Genomic DNA, 16,861 nt, shown 5'->3' on the forward strand with positions numbered 1-16,861 from the left:
ACACCGCCCACTGCTGTCAGGAGGATGTAACATCCCATAATGTCAGGCTCTCACTTCATGCAGACTCCTCTCTTCTCCTTCTGTCTTTTTATGACAAGTCTGCTGTGTTTTTGTGGCCTTCAGCAGAGAGATAAACACAGCACGCTCAGATTACTGTCATGCAGATTAGTAAGCATGCAAAATAAACTTCAGAATGCGCACAAACATTTTGAGTCATTAAATAAAACCACTGCACAGAAATGAACCATATCATATATATATGATATGTTGTTGTTTTATGTTATTGCATTAAATCATTTTATTATTAGCATAGAACCATTTCAACTTTCAGACAGAGATTTTGTGGCTCTTATTGTGGCAATTTAGATTAGCCTAAAACATAGAGAGAAGAAGAAAGACATCTTGAATCTTAAATTAAATGTATTGTTTCAAAGACAGTTGCTGTGGAAACAAACATCTGGATTATCTTGCTCACCCTGCTGCCTCCTCCACCCTGTCCTGAACAAGCTGTGCAAAATGGAAAGAGTTCATCAAAGTGTGTGATGTATGACAGGATGAAACAACATGATGCAGAGCCAATAATACAATATGCAAAAGTATATATTATGTCACACTGAAGGAGGATACATCATACAAGCACACTAACTGTAACGGTTATACTTTGTTCCTCTGCAAGGACGCACATAAAGTGGAAAGTGAAGTCATAGTAATGTTGGGATTTTCTGAGCCTTAAAAGCTTTTGGCCAGAAGAGAGGGACCAACGGAGAGTGGCTACAATTATGCAATGGAAAAAGACAAGGGAAAGCTGGACTGAGAGGAAGGAAAGCGGAGAGGCGGGCATTATTTAAAAGAATGGAAAACACCACTATGGGAAAACCTGCCACTTTGAAATAAGGTGAGAGCATTTTCTGGAAGAGGTGCCACAAGATGAGTATTCCAGAAGGACTGCTGCTGAACTGCTGACATCGGCCAATCAGGTTTTTTCTACCTCGACCACAGAGGGGAGGAAACACAAAAGCAGAGCAGCGGGCCAGGCCTGTGGTACATAGTGCTACTCTGGGAAAAAGCAATCCGGCGCCTGGAAAGAAACCTTATGTCATCCGTCTCACGTGATGCTGTGTTGTGCTCCGCTGCCATGGTGACGGCGAAAATGATGAGGGGAATAAAAGTGAGGCAGCAGCCTTAACTGTTTAAGTTAAAGAAATACACGTGTGAGTGTTTGGGAGGTTACAACAACAGCAACTTCTCCATGGAATAAAAATAATACAAAACCATGCATGTGCATAAGCAACTTATTGAAACCAGTAATGTATATACTTACTTTATTTTCTCCTTCATTTTTGGGACATAGGACCACAATGAATTCCCTCCATCGCTCCCTGTCCTTGGTTACGCGCTGAGTCTCCTTTCAAGTTAAGTCTTATTAGTTCTTTCACAGGTCCAGCTAGTCCACCTGAAAGCCGCCTCTGGGGTTTAAAGCATCTCCTTTTGAAGCAAATGGCCCAGGAATAGCAGTCACCTCTGCATTCTTTCACTAATGACTTCTTTTTTTGTCAACCCCAATCTTTAAATGATGTGGAATAGCCTTTGAGTCTTCCATTGTGGAATCCTTTCATATCAGCTTTGGCTTCCTTGATGTTGCTGTTATATATATGTTTTTGAGGCTGTAGTGCAGACCCTGAGTTAGGAAAACCCCCCCTGGGTTTTGGGAAAAGGGGCAAAGAGATAGAGAGAAAGAGAAGGACAATATAAGCTACAGCAGCATCACTAAGGGCTGCTTCAAGGCAAGCCTGAGCCAGCCTTAACTATAAGATTCATCAAAAAGGGAATTCTTAAGCCTGCTCTTAAATGTGGAGAGGGGTTCTGCCTCCTGAACACAAACTTGAGGCTGGTTCCACAGAAGACGAGCTTGATAGCAAAAGGCTTTCACTAATAACAACATTCTGAGAACACAGTGCCCTGAGCTCTTTAAGATAGGATAGCTATTTAGGGTTTTATAGGTAAGAAGAAGACTCTAAAATTCTGTTCTGTATTTTGTGTCCTTGTGTATCCAAATGTCCGCTCTTATCCATAGTAGAACCATAGAAGTCTGCCCATTTTCAGATGGCCACTTATCCTTTGTAAGGGTTGCAGGGCTTGAGCCGAGTAGAGATGACATTAGGTAAGAGCAATTTAGTTATTTTTTTTTTAAAAGAGGAATTCTTATTTGAATACTTAGTGGTTGCTGTATTTGAATTGGGAAATACAAATGCAAACTCAGAAGAAGTTTCTTCACTAGAGTGAGATGAGAGGATCTCAAATCTGTGAAGAGTCAAGATGTGCTTAGTTTAGTTTAGCATAAAGGCATCCCAGAATTTGAGTTACTCTCCAAAACAGACATTTTGACAATCCCGCCTACTTTAAACAGCAATGAGCCGGGTGTGTGGAGGTGTGGAAGTAGGCAGCAGGCCTGAATCACAGCCCCATGTGACTGTGACTGTGAATCCTGGTTGTCAGAGCGTCCCCGAAAACAGCAACAGGAGTTTTCCAAACAAGTCATACTTGCAAATCCATTGCCATGAAATAGTAAAGTAACTCTGCTAAAAACATAATGCAACGCATCTTTTTGCTGTGATGAAGAAAAAAAGAGAGGACCTGGAGTCATGGCCATCACATCCAGCAAGACCCTCATGTTCACAGATAATGTGCAAGGAGAGGGAAGGGCAGCAGATAAAGTAGATGATGAGCACAGATGAAAAAAGGAGAGCAAGAGGACAAACGCTGCATGCTGGCAGCGTTATGAATCATTGAAAACAGTTTGGCACACACTCGATACTGTCTAGCAGCTCTGGCCTTGATAGAATGAGAAGGCTGACGGAAACACAAGCTTTGTATCCATTACCACTTAATGTACACACACAGAGAGAGATGCAGCACGCAGCGCTGCAGGCTCAGTGCTGCTGGAGGAAAGTCTCCATGCCTGCACTGATCAGCCTGTCCTGCAGCCCTGCAGCCACCTGACCCCTGACTGCAGACTGCTGAGTGAGTAACTATTACTGTAATATGTAATATGCTGCACAGATATCAGAGAAATCTCATCCATTCTGTGTCTTTCACAGAACATAAACACGACTGTCGGCTATCCTGGTTCCAAAATGGTTGATTGATATCTGGACTAATGAAAGTCTACACACTTTCCGATGCAGACTGAAAACCCAGCTGCTTCTGCTGCACCTTGGCCAATAAACCTAAACTAAAATTGTAGCTATTAAAACATTCAGGTCAACTGAGACTCATGCACCAGCACTTACACTGGTTTGTTTTATTTGAAGCAAATGTCCTTGCTGCTCTGAGTTTGGGTCCTCTTGGTTGAATGCACTTATTGTAAGTCACTTTGGATAAAAGCATCAGCTTTCAGGACATGAAATGTAATGTGATGCAGCTTATTTAGCAGGCTACAGTTAGCAAACTTTTTTTCATTTAAATATCACAAAATACACGAAAAGAACACCACAAACACCTTTACAGATAGGTACTGTAATTTGCCAGGATAATGGGTATAGTGCATTGACTGTATAATCAGACGATATGTCATTTACAACCACTATTATTCGTAATTTACTGTAAAAATAGCATAAGTTCTATATTCCATAATTTCAAGGAATTGATTTGAATAGTTCATCATGGGCAGCTGTTCAAAAATGTTTTCTCTCTTTCAGTGGTCAGTGTTACTTAGTACTATCTAATGACAAATCAGAATTTACCTTTCAAAAGAAACAAGTGATGAACATGAGTGATGAAAGAATTCGGGCATTATAAGGTGGCAAATAACTATTGAGTTCTCCAATACATTTCGTTCCGTATACTTTCCATCCTACAGCTGACAAAAAAACATAATTGGATTGCAGAAATAGCAGCTCCTTAGTGTTGCTGACATTGAGTAGGAGTCTGTTGTCCAGGCACTGAGGTGTCATTTTAAAAGGCTTGATTTACTAGAAGAAACCAACACACAAACTCACATAAACATCGCTTTTATAAATACACACAACATTAAGTATCATGAGGCAATGCAGTTTATTTAGAACCCTTCTCTAATGGTGTATCACATCTGAAAAACATTTGTATATCACATCAGATATACTCAAGGGAATTAAAATAAAATATTGTATTATTCATGTATCTGAGAGTATTTGTAAACTTTAAGAGTGGGATACAACTATTCATTTAGATAGGTAGATGGTCTCTGCTGCCAAATGTAATTCAATGCGCTTGAATAAGTAACATTCTAACAGACAATAAGGGTTAGTTTAAAAACAGCAAAAATGAGCTATTTCTTAAAATATGTAAATGTCTTGATGGACTAATGACTGGCCCATTATTTTGAAGTCAAATCCTGTGAGTCTTGATGTCATGCCATGCTGATGCATTAGTTTTTTACATGGTCAGGTGCGTTGCAAAGTAAAACTCCTTCACGCCACATCTCAAACCCATTCATCTCTCTGGGGTGTTTTCTGACTTTCTCTCTGCAGGCCGTGTCATCGCCGTCGCTGTAGCTGTGGGTGGCCCGAGGACATGTGGGAACATGCAGCAGTAGAGGGCTGAGCCCGCGGCCCTGAGGGAGTCCGGTGTTGAGTAGTTAAACATTTCTGACAGATAGATGAGAAGATGAATATCAGTTTCAGATCTGTGTGTACATGATGGGAGCAACATGTGGTTAGCCTGGCCTTGTCGAAATTCCGAAAATAAACCTAGTTCTAATCTCTAATGCTCACTGATTATGAAATTAAATATGTTGTTTTATTACATTTGTGGGGGAAAAGGAGTGAGGTGTGTGCTTTTTTAGTAGTTCATCCATCGGCCATGTGCTTCTGTGCATATTCCTCAGCTTTATGATCAGAGAGGGTCATTGAGAACAGGTTTTAGTGTCTGTACAGACACCAAGGTAAACATGATGACCTCACTGTGACACTTCAGGCGTCTGCAAACAGTCACAGCACCTGACGGTTGTTCACCAGCCACTTCCAGCATGTAACTCCCCAAACCCACAAACTGTCACTGTTACACACAAAAGATCAAAGGAGAAAAGCTAAAATTAGGCTAACCACATCCAGACGCTAGCATTTAAAAAAAAAAATACATTTATTAGGTTAGAACAATAAGGCTTAGACCTTTGATGAATGGGGTTATAATTATATTGTAAACTAACGTAAATCTTGTTGAGTCCAAGGGCAGGAGTGTCAGATTCCAAGAGTGCTGCCATGGCAACAAAATACTCAAAAAGAAGTATTCAAATCATTGGAAAGAGCATTACACCCCTAAATCCACAACTCACTGCAGCAGTAGCTAGAAAATTAACATTTTTGATTCTGTTGAGGCCTTTAAGTCCACAATCTAAAATGATCTTTTTTTGATAACATGATGAATAGACTTCTCTTGTTGGTAACGGGTCAGTATCAGTCTTAATGATTTACAGCTGGCCGTAACAATGAAAATAATCATTTTTATTAATGTAGCCCCGTATTTAAATGACAAACTAGCCTCAGTTGGCTTATCTTTAAAACCTTGGATTGGAGGATATTGTAAGTTAACTTTAAGACTGCTTCTCAATAGACCCGGTTGTCTGTGTCCCACAACCACAGTATTGCATGGTTTGCAGTCTTTTCTTGCTGGCAACCAAAAGAATAAAGCACACTATACTCAGACTCTGCAAAGGCACAAAACATTCAAGGGCAAACCCTCTATAACTCTCAAATTCTTTATTTACATAAAGAGGCAATAGTTGCCAACTATGGCACCATTGCCTCTCAAACGCCACCTACAGGAAAAGGACCTGGGGACATTGTTCAGATTGCCCCTGTTAAAACACATCAGGGACCTCCACAAACCAAATGAAAAAAAAACTAGTGACAGTGTTACATCCCCCCCCCATCGAGATTCAATTTCTCCGTGTGTGCTGTGTACATTTCCCTGTCGTTTCTTTTCTCAGTATAATTACTAACTCACTAAGACAAACCTTACCCGCATTTTCTTGTATATTCATTTTATAGAATCACAGTCGAGTTTATAGCCAGTTACGTTCACACATGCAAAGAATTTGCTTTGCTGTATGGTGGTCCAAACATAACTACACAAGAAAATAAGTTGTAAGAGGTCAAAAATATAACTTTATTAAAAAGAAAATATATATATATAAAAAGATGTAACATTAAGAAAGAATAAAGACACGTTTTTACACCAAATTTAAATGTGCAAAAAGAACTAAAAAAGGTCAAATGTAAAAAATCTTCAATATATGACAAACTGCAGTGTATGATGGTGGAGGCCTGTGCAGGAATGTGTAACATTATATAAGGAATACTAAAAATGTAAAATGTACTTTTAAATATCGTCACCCTCTTAAAATAATTGCCTAAGTCACAAAGGCATGTTCGAAAATTTGCCAAAAGTCATTTAATTCTGTCATGTTCCATGTTTGACTGACCTTGTTGTTTGTATGTCAATAGACTGTTGTTGTTATAACTGTTTTGATTAAGATTGTTGGCAAATATCATATATTCAACAAATGGTTCAGTTTTTTGTGTTTCCTGAACAATCTGAAAAAGTGACTTAGGTCAGAAGCTGCTGTGCTGCTGTGCCCCCCCCCCCCCCCCCCCCCAACTTCATGCTGCAGTATCAGTGATGTTTGGCTAGGGGATGCCACAGGAACACCAATCTGCTCCTTCAGGGCTGGAGTTAAACAGCTGGGGGTTACACATGACCTCTTGGGGTTCTGGGCGTTAATTAATAATACATTACTTCTCCTTGACCGTACCTCCATCCCTTCCTGGAACAGGCTTTAGAGAGGTATAAGTATAAGGTATAATTGTGCTCTAAAACTGTAATTAAAAAATGGTGGTTCTGTTTTGACTGCCACAAAACGGTTTCTATTAGCTAAAATCTTCTTTTCATTCAAAAGAGTGTCTCTCACAGTTGCCAACACATGAAAAGTGTTTATGTTATGCTTCTTGCCAAACGTTTCTAGCACGTTCAGGAAGAAGTGGTGCAGTTTGTATTTCCCCTTCCAAAGCTAAAAGTGTCCTGTCTCGCAGAACAGCCCCCATCCTCTGCAGGCTCCTCTCTGCAGCCCTGAACCAAATGATTCACAGAAACACTCTATTCTTCTGCTACATTCAAGGCCCATGGGAAAAGTTGTAAATATGAGCTTCCTGTATGCAAATCCTGCTCACCTCAGGATTGTTTGAGCTGGTGAATGGAGAGGTGCACGTTTTTTTAAGGTGGACCCGGAAGTAAGCATCTCAAGGGCTCCCTCAACTAAATGTATTTGATTTTGGAGGAAATAGGATCTTTGGCAAACAAATGTTTATGTTACTTTCCCGTTTTGTTCAGCAGGATTATCTCTATTGATTAAATACACGTCTATGAAGCGTAAATGCATTTGCTGGAATTTAATATCTAATGTTACGCAATAAACGATAACATCAATACAGGCAATTTGGTCTGATTTAGAAGAGTCTCATTTAGTCACTTGTTAGCATTGTCTCTTTTTTTGCATAGAAGCTTCAGATATTCACCAGTGCGGTATATAATGACACATGTTATGTCATAGCACAAAACGTGAACATCTCTCCAGCTTTTGTTAAACAGGCATCTAAAAAGTGTTCGAATTCAAGATGAGGGAACTGGAATTGGTGAAATGCTTACTGATTTCCACGTTTAAGGACTCATTCCTGCACCACTCTATGGCCACACTGACGTTGAGACCAAACAGTCTGCAGTCATAAAATGGCATGTTAAATCCAAACACAGTTAACAACTGGAAAAAGAATAGGCTACTACAAGACTGCAATACATGACTTAAACTATCACATGATATGAACGAAGCATTATTTAAAGCTTTATTGAGTTAGAGAGTGAGTCTGCTGTTTCAGCACCAAACCCTTACTTTCTCAAGCAGTGATTTCCGTGATGGAGGAACTTCAAAGAGATCCAAAAACTGCAGTGCAAAAAAAAAGTCATGTAGGGATTTTCCCCCCAAAAAATAGAAATGTAAGCTTATTTATGTATAATAAATAAACCATAATAATCCTAATTATTATTATTATTATTATTATTATTATTATTATTATTATTATTATTATTATTATTATTATTATATGCTTAAGTAGCCTACTGTTATTATTATTGATGCATTAACGTTTGTGTGTGTATGTGTAGCTCATCGGTTGATTAGTAAACATGGTAGGCTACAAGAAAAGCAGCCAACATTTTATCCATCTGAATAAGGTATAGAAAATGGAAACTACACTACAGTAGAGAAACATTTGCTTGTTTACTTACCCAAAATCAAAAGTAACATCAGTATTCCTTTAAATTAAATATAGGTTCATTTATGAACTACCTTTATTTGTAAAAAAAATAATTGCGTCCCAATGATATCCAATGAAAACACATCCAGCCTACATAAATATTTGTCTCCTTTAATTATTAGCAATACGATTATTATTATTATTATTATTTCTGTTCAATATATGCAAACGTCGCATATTGAGTTATTAATATTAATGCATTAACATGTAAGTGTAGCATCTTGGTTTTATGCACAATTTAAATCTACCACAAGTTGTGAACGTAAACATAATAGAATAAAATTATCCTTCAATTTATAGAATAAGACGTAGGCTAGTGTGAAATGGTATACTCAGAAATATTTGTGCTTGCTTACTTATCACAAATAAAGAATTTACTGTAATTTGAAGTTGAAGTGTTCTACTTTTCCCACTTGTCATGAACGCAGCACCCTCTTCCCTTTTCTCACTTCGCTTCTTCCTCCTCTCATCCACTCTGCGGGGCAGTGGTGGGGTGACTGCTAGTTCCTGGAAGAGCCGAGCCTGCCTGCAGAGTCACTCACATTCCTGGCTGGGATTCAATGACTGAGCCAGACACACAAACACAGAGGGAGGGGGCGCGCGTGAGAGAGCGCGAGCGAGAGAGAGAGCCATAGACTGGGAGAGAGAGAGAGAGAGAGAGAGAGAGAGAGAGAGAGAGAGAGAGAGAGAGAGCGAGCGAGCGAGCGAGGGAACGCGAGCAGGCTGGCTCGCAGACTTCTCTCAGTACAGTCAGAGTGAACTGCGGGGGCACGCGGAGTGGATTTCTGCAGTCACCGACAGCGGAAAGAGCCTCAAAGGATTTTTTTTCCCGAGCTGTTTCGACTCACAGCCCCGCTTTTGTGTTGTTTTCGCCTGTTTTGTTTTAGAACTCGACAAACGGAACTTATCTTGAGTTTGGAGAGCCTTTTTTCAGATATGGACAGTCGGCGACCCGCTGCAGGGAGCGACTGGCCGGTGTACCCTCAGTAGACTCGGGAATAAAACTGTCCACTCGCCTTCTGGGATTTTTTTTACTGGATGTTTGATGAAGCGCTTTGCATTTTTGGTCAGTTCTGGGACACCGTGGATTTACCAGGTTCGGAAACGGATAGATATTCGTGATTCCCTGTCGACGACCAGAAGGATTTACGTTTCTAAAGTTGCAGGAAAAACATGGAGACTGTAAATCGGCAGAGCTTCCAGCCTCATCCGGGACTGCAACAAACTCTCAAGCAGTTCCACCTCAGCTCTATGATCTCTCTGGGCGGACCGGCGGCTTTCTCTGCCCGATGGCAACATGAGCTCCTCTTCAAGAAGGACGGAAAGGAGCCGGAGCCGGCTCTGCAGCATCTGCCGCCCCCGGTGATGCCGGGCCCGCTGTTCATCCCGTCGGACCGCTCAACTGAGAGGTGCGAGACTGTGCTGGAGAGCGAGACCATCTCCTGCTTCGTGGTCGGCGGGGAGAAGCGACTGTGCCTGCCGCAGATTCTTAACACGGTGCTGCGGGACTTCACCCTGCAGCAGATCAACTCAGTGTGCGATGATCTGCACATTTACTGCTCCCGGTGCACGGCGGACCAGCTGGAGATTCTCAAAGTCATGGGGATCCTGCCCTTCTCTGCACCGTCCTGCGGCCTCATCACCAAGACGGACTCCGAGCGGCTCTGCAACGCCCTGATCTACGGAGGTGCCTACCCGCCGCGCTGCAAGAAGGAGCTGAACGGAGGCTCCCTGGAGCTGGAGCTCACCGAGAGGAGCTTCAAAGTCTACCACGAGTGTTTCGGCAAGTGCAAGGGTTTGTTCGTGCCGGAGCTGTACAACAACCCCAACGCAGCGTGCATCCAGTGCATGGACTGCAGACTCATGTACCCTACCCATAAGTTCGTGGTGCACAGTCACAAGGCACAGGAGAACAGGACTTGCCACTGGGGCTTCGACTCGGCCAACTGGAGGGCGTACATTCTCCTGGGACAGGATTACTCGGGGAAAGAGGAGAAGGCCCGTATGGAGCAGCTCCTGGACGAGATCAAGGAGAAATTTGACTTCGCCAACAAGTACAAGAGGAAAGCATCGTCCAGGGTGAGTTGGTCCTCATACCACACTGCTCCCCCACGAGCTCTAAAGTCTGTGTTGCGCTGTGTTGGTTTGCTCTTTCGGATACGAGTTTTGGCAGTAGTTGTTTTTTCTTTAATGTTCTATATAGACCTTATAATGTATTAATATCAAACAGCTTGGTCATTTGTGACTTTCAATAACGGGATGGAGGGTCCTCTCAAATGTCCCTGCACCCCATTGGACAAAGATGTATTGGTTTCATAGTTGTGCTCCTGGGAATGCCTTCAGAGGATTCCCTTGAAACTGGTCCCCGTCAAATAATGCATTAACACAGTTATTCTGAGCCACTTACACACATACAAAACTAACCTGGGATCATATTGATGTCCTGCTGTGTAATGTGTGTCAACCTGTTTGTCCATCTTTGACATATTGTTACTAATTGGGCCTCATCCAGCAATGACAACAAAACGCCTCTGGTGGCAATAAAGCCATTATTTGTCTGTGAAACACCTCTCAGTATCACTTTTATTGGCCTGCACTGTAAATACAATCTCATTTACTAACAAATGGCTCAATGGGAAATGGTAAACAACAGTTAGGGGCAGTGTGTCAATTAAACATGGATCCAAGTGAGGAAATAATTCCTTCTTTATCCAGTGGGATATCCTTCCACATAGATTTCTTTCACAGCACGTGTGTTCCCATGGGGAGGGATACACTGCCAATGCATTCGGATTACTGTTCTTACAACAAGGTGTGTGTGTGTGTGTGTCTGTGAGTGTGTGTGTGTGTGTGTGTGTGTGTGTGTGTGTGTGTGTGTGTGTGTGTGAAGCCTTGTGTCACACTAAATGTACTATATGTGTGGTTGTCATGTGCCTGGCTTCCTGTGGGTTTAATCAGAGATATAAGCTTCAATATTGTGAGATGGTTCTAAAATGTCTATCTAATCTAAATGAGCTCATATGCAGGTTTTGGCTCTGCATGTTTCCTGTGGTTTATGTGATCAGATACCCGGCTTCTGACCAAATGAAGTAGTTGAGACCTCTGAATCTGGTTTGGGCTGACTGACTGTAAAAGTGTATGAAGGGATTATAATCTGTGCTTTGGTGTGCCGGCAGGAGTTTTCAGAGAGAGAGAGAGAGCGAGAGAGAGAGAGAGAGAGTAGTTGGGTGGTAGACTGATAAAAGGAATCCCACCCCCAACCCACCCCTAGAAAAAAAGGCTAGTGCAGCCATTTGCATGAGCTGTTACACATGAATGGAGTTGATGGAGCAGGGTTTAGAAGTATTGTGGTGGAAACATAATATGATCCCAACAAAGGAGAGCATTCAGCAAACATCGGACCCCCCTCCCAAACATCCACCTACCCCAGCCACCCACCCACCTCTGACATACATGCACACATACTCCCCTCCCCCTCTTACCTACTTTTTACTTCAATCTGATTGAAACTGAGTGGACTTCTGGGCTGCAGACTTGTTGATGAGGCACAGAAAGCAAAAGTGTTTACAAGAAGCTCCCATCCAGTTCTCCTCTGAGGCTTCTTTCAGAGGAATCTGCCAAAGAAAGAGAAATCAGGGAGACCATTGAAGTCCTAGAGAGTGCCAAAGCCCTGCCATGCATGGTGAATACCCACTCTTGGCACACACTTTCATTCAGACTCAAGTGGGCACACCTCAAGGAGCCCCACTTTCAGGGGCCTCTTCTATTTTTATAAGTGCCGACGGGGCACCCAAGTGTTAAGCCCAAGGCTCATTTGAGCCTCTGCCCCGCTTTTTAATTTGTAGCCTCGTACTTCTCTCGCAAGTACCTTGCTTTAAGAAATGCTAATGAGGGAATGCATGCTGGGTAGGAGTTGAGGAATATTGCTTAACTTATGGCTACAGAGCTCCCCTTTGTCAGCACATTTCAGCTCAGCCGAGGCACTTTGAAAACGCTCTTACAGGATGTGAGGCAGAGTGCTAGACTGTGTCGTGCTGCCTGCTACCTTTCAGCGCACGAGAAAATGCCATCATCTGCGTGCTGTCAACGGAGTAACCGGGCAGCTCTGTGAATATTAATGAGGCTGTTTCAAAAGTGTTAGCAGCAGTCTCGCATGCAGACAGACACAGGAAGTGATATTGTCGCACTTCCCTCCTTGCAGATGCTCTTTTCAGAGCTTCCTTCTGAGACATGCATATATCTGAATCACACCGTATGAGTGGAAACAGCTTTTCACTTTTAGCAACGCATTTGTGGAAGTGAAGGAAGGCGCTTGAGTTTGCAGTAAGATTGCATTCTCTTTCCAGTCTTAGAGGATATGAGCCCCGACTCTGATTGTAAACAGCAAATGCAGCGGACTATTGAATTGTTGAAATGAGTTTATAAGCTGGGTGTGGAGCAGTTCCCCGAGCGGCTGATGCCAGCCCCTGGCTGCGAGTCTTTTGGTTTCTGGCTGGTACACATGTGGGTGGCACACATAATCAGTGGCTTTCCGCATCAGGATGTTTAGATAAGGGTTGCGGCTTCAGATTTAGTATGTTGCTAACTTTATAATTTGCCCTCAAGATGATGTGATTTCTACAAAGTCCATCTGTTTAAACAAGATATGAGCAAGAGAATTGAGGGGCTGAGGGGGTGTTCGCTGTCGAGCCAGCTAAAACTTGACTCATGCTTGGTTCAAAACCAGCAAGTATATGTCAGAAATTCCATATTTTAATGCCCTCCTTAATGGTGGCAGTCAGTGTGTATAATTCCAGAGCGGCTACTCCTTCAATGAGCATGTTACCTGATGTTATCTGAAAAGACTCTTTACTTGGCTTTCATTAAACATATTAACCCTGACCTGGATGCTTAAATCCAGATTTCCTCCTAATCCAGAGACTCATTTTGATTCTGAAGCGATGTGTTTGGAGACAAAGGAGTAGTCAGAATCTGTCCAATGATTCTGTGCTGCTCCATTAAGTAACTGTAATGACACCAAACTCATTCCTGCAGGCTGTTTCCAAGCTTTATCCTGTGGCTCGTTGTAATAAAAGCTAAGACTGAACCAAGTGTTCTGTGGCAGAGCTATAAAGGCCTGAAAACGGCAAAAGGAAACAAAACGTTTGTCGTCTGTGAACTGTGAATATTTGCCTCTAAGGCATTGCATTCCAATATGTGGCTGCCATTCTCTGATGTGCAGGGGCTAAAACTTCCCCTTTTACTTCCAACAACCCCCAACCCTGAGAAGCCCCCAGTGCTGCTTGTGATATCTGGCCTCCAGCTGAAGGGGCCGCTTGTTTCAGGAGGGAGGTTGGGCGGTGGTGGTGGTGGTGGGGGCCCAGAGGAAGTGAACTCCCCAAGGGGATATAGGCCCATGTCCTGTTTCATATGCAAGGCGCAGTGTTGCTCAGCCTGCTGACAGCCAGCCATGTCCACACGGTGGACAGGACAACAGCTGGGAGCTGTGCATTTCAATGGCTGCTCAGGGAATATTTCCAGTCTCATTTTATGGCTGTTTTGCAAAACGTGACAGTTGCAAAAGTCTAAAGCCAATTTGTCGTGGTCGTGTGGTTGTGGGGAAAAGTGTTTTTAAGTTATTCAATGCTGCATGTTCAGTTTTTTTGTTCTGTGTTCTTGCCTGTTAAATAGCATCATTTAAAATTGGTGCTCTGTGCTTGGAAAAGGAGGAAACCACCAATTCAATTAGGCCTGTATAATGAGTTCTGCCAGGCTGCCAGTCTGGGTTTCTAACGGGAGACAGTCAGAACATGCTGTGAGGCATGACTGAGGATCACAGAGATCAATGCCAAATTGACATTCAAGTGTCTTTGTGTCAAGTGTGATTGAAAACCCCATCACTTCTCCAGCTCAATTAAAGGAGGAGCTGTCTAAGTAGAGTTCTCTGGTGTTCTAAGATAAAAAAAAGGCTTTTTAAAATGATTTTGGACAACAATTGCTCGTAGCCTGAATGTTATGCAAATTAAGTCAATTAAAAATAGGTTGTTTAAGTAGTCATTTAGTTTGTGTGCTCGATTCTTTTATTACTTTCCACATGCCGTGGCTTTCTCAATGGAACATTCTAAAGCACACAAAACACACACTTTTTTAGGCTCCTCGACACAACATTTAAGGAACATTTGTGTGGAAGGATGACAGGTCTGCGTGAGGATGTTGATGGGCATTTAAACGTCTGAGTTTCCAGATGTGTGAGGAACAGGGAGAGGATGGCAGAGCATCACAGGTTATATAGCATGTTGTGTTGTCTGGAAACATTTTCAAAAGGCTGCCATAGGAGTATGAGTGGAAAATGAGCTAAGTGCAGGGATTCTTTTCATACGCCATGTCTCCCTGCCAGACGCTGTTTATTTCAAAGTGGTTAGGTTTCTGCCAACAAAAGGGGATTTTCCCAGTAGCTGCTCGAAGTATCTTAAACAGTATGTGTTGGTGTGTGTTTGTTGTAGGATTCAGACTACTGTCACTTGACTTACATGACCACCGTGTGTGTGTTTATCTTAGCATTCAAAATGTCCCTTCATAACTCTGATTTTTCTATTCAAACCAATGACGCCTGGTTTTTTAAACAATGCAAAGAGATTGATGGTTTTCCTATTGGAACCTGTAATTAGGGCTCAGTATCAAACCTTTGCTTATCAATTAATTCACAAATGTAATTATAGCATTGATAGGATAGGATTAAGTGTGTTGTGTTGGTAATCTTGTAAGATACCTTCATATTATGTAAAACTGGTTCTCCTTTTAAGACGTTTGAGCAACATTTCTAGTTCTGTCTTGTGTTAAGACATGCATTTTCATTTTTCCTCACTTTTTTTTGATTGTCTATTTCTGAAGATATCATATTGGCACAATACCTAGTGACACACAGAGATGGATCCCCTGATTCTGCTTTTAAGTTGCACAGAACCATCTTGTATGTTAAAAGCATGCAGAACAAATTGTATTGGAGTCACCCACTGTGAACGTTTTCCTCTTTGCTAAGTTAGTTCTAAAACCTCAATATTGTTGCTATCTTTGACAAATAGCAGAAGTCTTGTTCAGAAAGAGACAGTGAGAAAGAAAAGGAGAAGTTCAAGCCCTTATTGCCAGCCGCTGTCTGACCTCCACCCCCTCTGCTGCTCTCCCATCCTGGCCCACTGACTCCTACATCCATCAGAAGCGTCCCCATTTGACAAATGGACTGAGTGGCCACCCCAAATACTTAAAACTGGCTGACTTATTCAGTCTTTGTGTGGAGGAGTACATCAGGGCAGGGGTAAGCTACATCCAACCTATCTGTCTGTTCATTCAGAAGAGATGGCGGGAACATGGACTTCCAAAGAAGTGAAACTAAACAAGTTGCGCAATGAAAACTCAGAGCAAATGAGGAGCCAAGATCACCTAGGCTATTAAGTATTTCCTCCCACTTAGTAATCCCCCTTCTCAGAATGTTCTCAGCCTCTCTGATAAAGCGGGAATCCAACACTCAACTTGCAGTGGCTATGCTCATGTCTCCGAAGGACCTGAAGAGCGTCTCATTATCTTAAGTGTGGCACTAAAGAAAGAACCCGGTGACCTCCTCCAGGTGTTGCGTGGTAAAGCAGCTCTTCCTCAGTCAGATGGTGCTATTCGATGTGTGACCTGAGCTTTGGCTTGCTAACAGAACTGTGTCAACTTTTTGTGGGCATTCAATATTGATGGTGGGTTTCCGTAGGCGGCGAGGTCCTGCATGTTTATTTAATGTAAGGGTCTTTGAAATATTCATCCACACACATGGCACTGTAAGCACTGTAAACTATTGTCCTGACTACACATCCCTAAGCACCATCCGCTAACCTTTCGCCTCCTTACCTGCCCGGGGCTGCTGCGGGGGGGGGGGGGGGGGGGACTCAGGCAGGCAGCGCAGCATTAGCATTTCTGTGCCTGCCAAGTGGCAGAAAGCTTCTTGCTGCACAGACTCTCCCTGTCAGACACAACAGAGTTTGAACAAATGGAACGTTAAGGCGATTTTATATGCAGTTTTGCTGGCTTATACAAGGTGTTGGGTTTAAACTCCTAACCCCAGACTAGGGATGCTCCAATCAGGGTTTTTGGGGCCGATCACCGGAATCAGAATCGGCCGAAAGCGATCGCTGATCATAGGGTGGGTGGGGGCTTGCCTTTCATACTCGCCGTATTCTTTGACGTGACAAACTCTCAAATGTATAATGAGGTTTGTGGTATTAAATTGTCGTTGTTGTGTTCCACCACGAGGGATTTCTGCTTAATACACGTCGCATAGCTATTTTAGTGTCTTTTTTGGACACCTTGAAAAACTGCCAGACTGGTGAAGCCATTTTGGCGACCTTCTATTGCCGCGCACAGAGAAAAGTCTCATTGCGCTTGTATTTTGCATCATCTGATTGGCTTTTATACAGATCAAACTATTAAGAGTGAATATCTGCCGATAATGATCGGCGGCTGATAGATTGGATCATCCCTTCCCCAAACCCATCAATGTC

The 16,861-nt window shown here is 42.5% G+C and overlaps 1 protein-coding gene across 1 annotated transcript in view; it reads left to right on the plus strand.

Annotated features, from left to right (window-relative positions):
• The first annotated feature begins 9,100 nt into the window (after positions 1-9,100).
• The window catches only part of skia (v-ski avian sarcoma viral oncogene homolog a), a 69,827-nt gene continuing 62,066 nt past the window's right edge, over positions 9,101-16,861 (plus strand). Inside the window, exon 1 of the mRNA XM_063886139.1 lies at positions 9,101-10,424. Within this exon, the coding sequence (XP_063742209.1) occupies positions 9,519-10,424 (906 nt within the window). The 5' untranslated portion in view covers positions 9,101-9,518. The remainder of the gene's footprint in view (positions 10,425-16,861) is intronic.

This window comes from Eleginops maclovinus, chromosome 1 (assembly GCF_036324505.1).
Source record: "Eleginops maclovinus isolate JMC-PN-2008 ecotype Puerto Natales chromosome 1, JC_Emac_rtc_rv5, whole genome shotgun sequence".
NCBI lineage: Eukaryota > Metazoa > Chordata > Actinopteri > Perciformes > Eleginopidae > Eleginops > Eleginops maclovinus.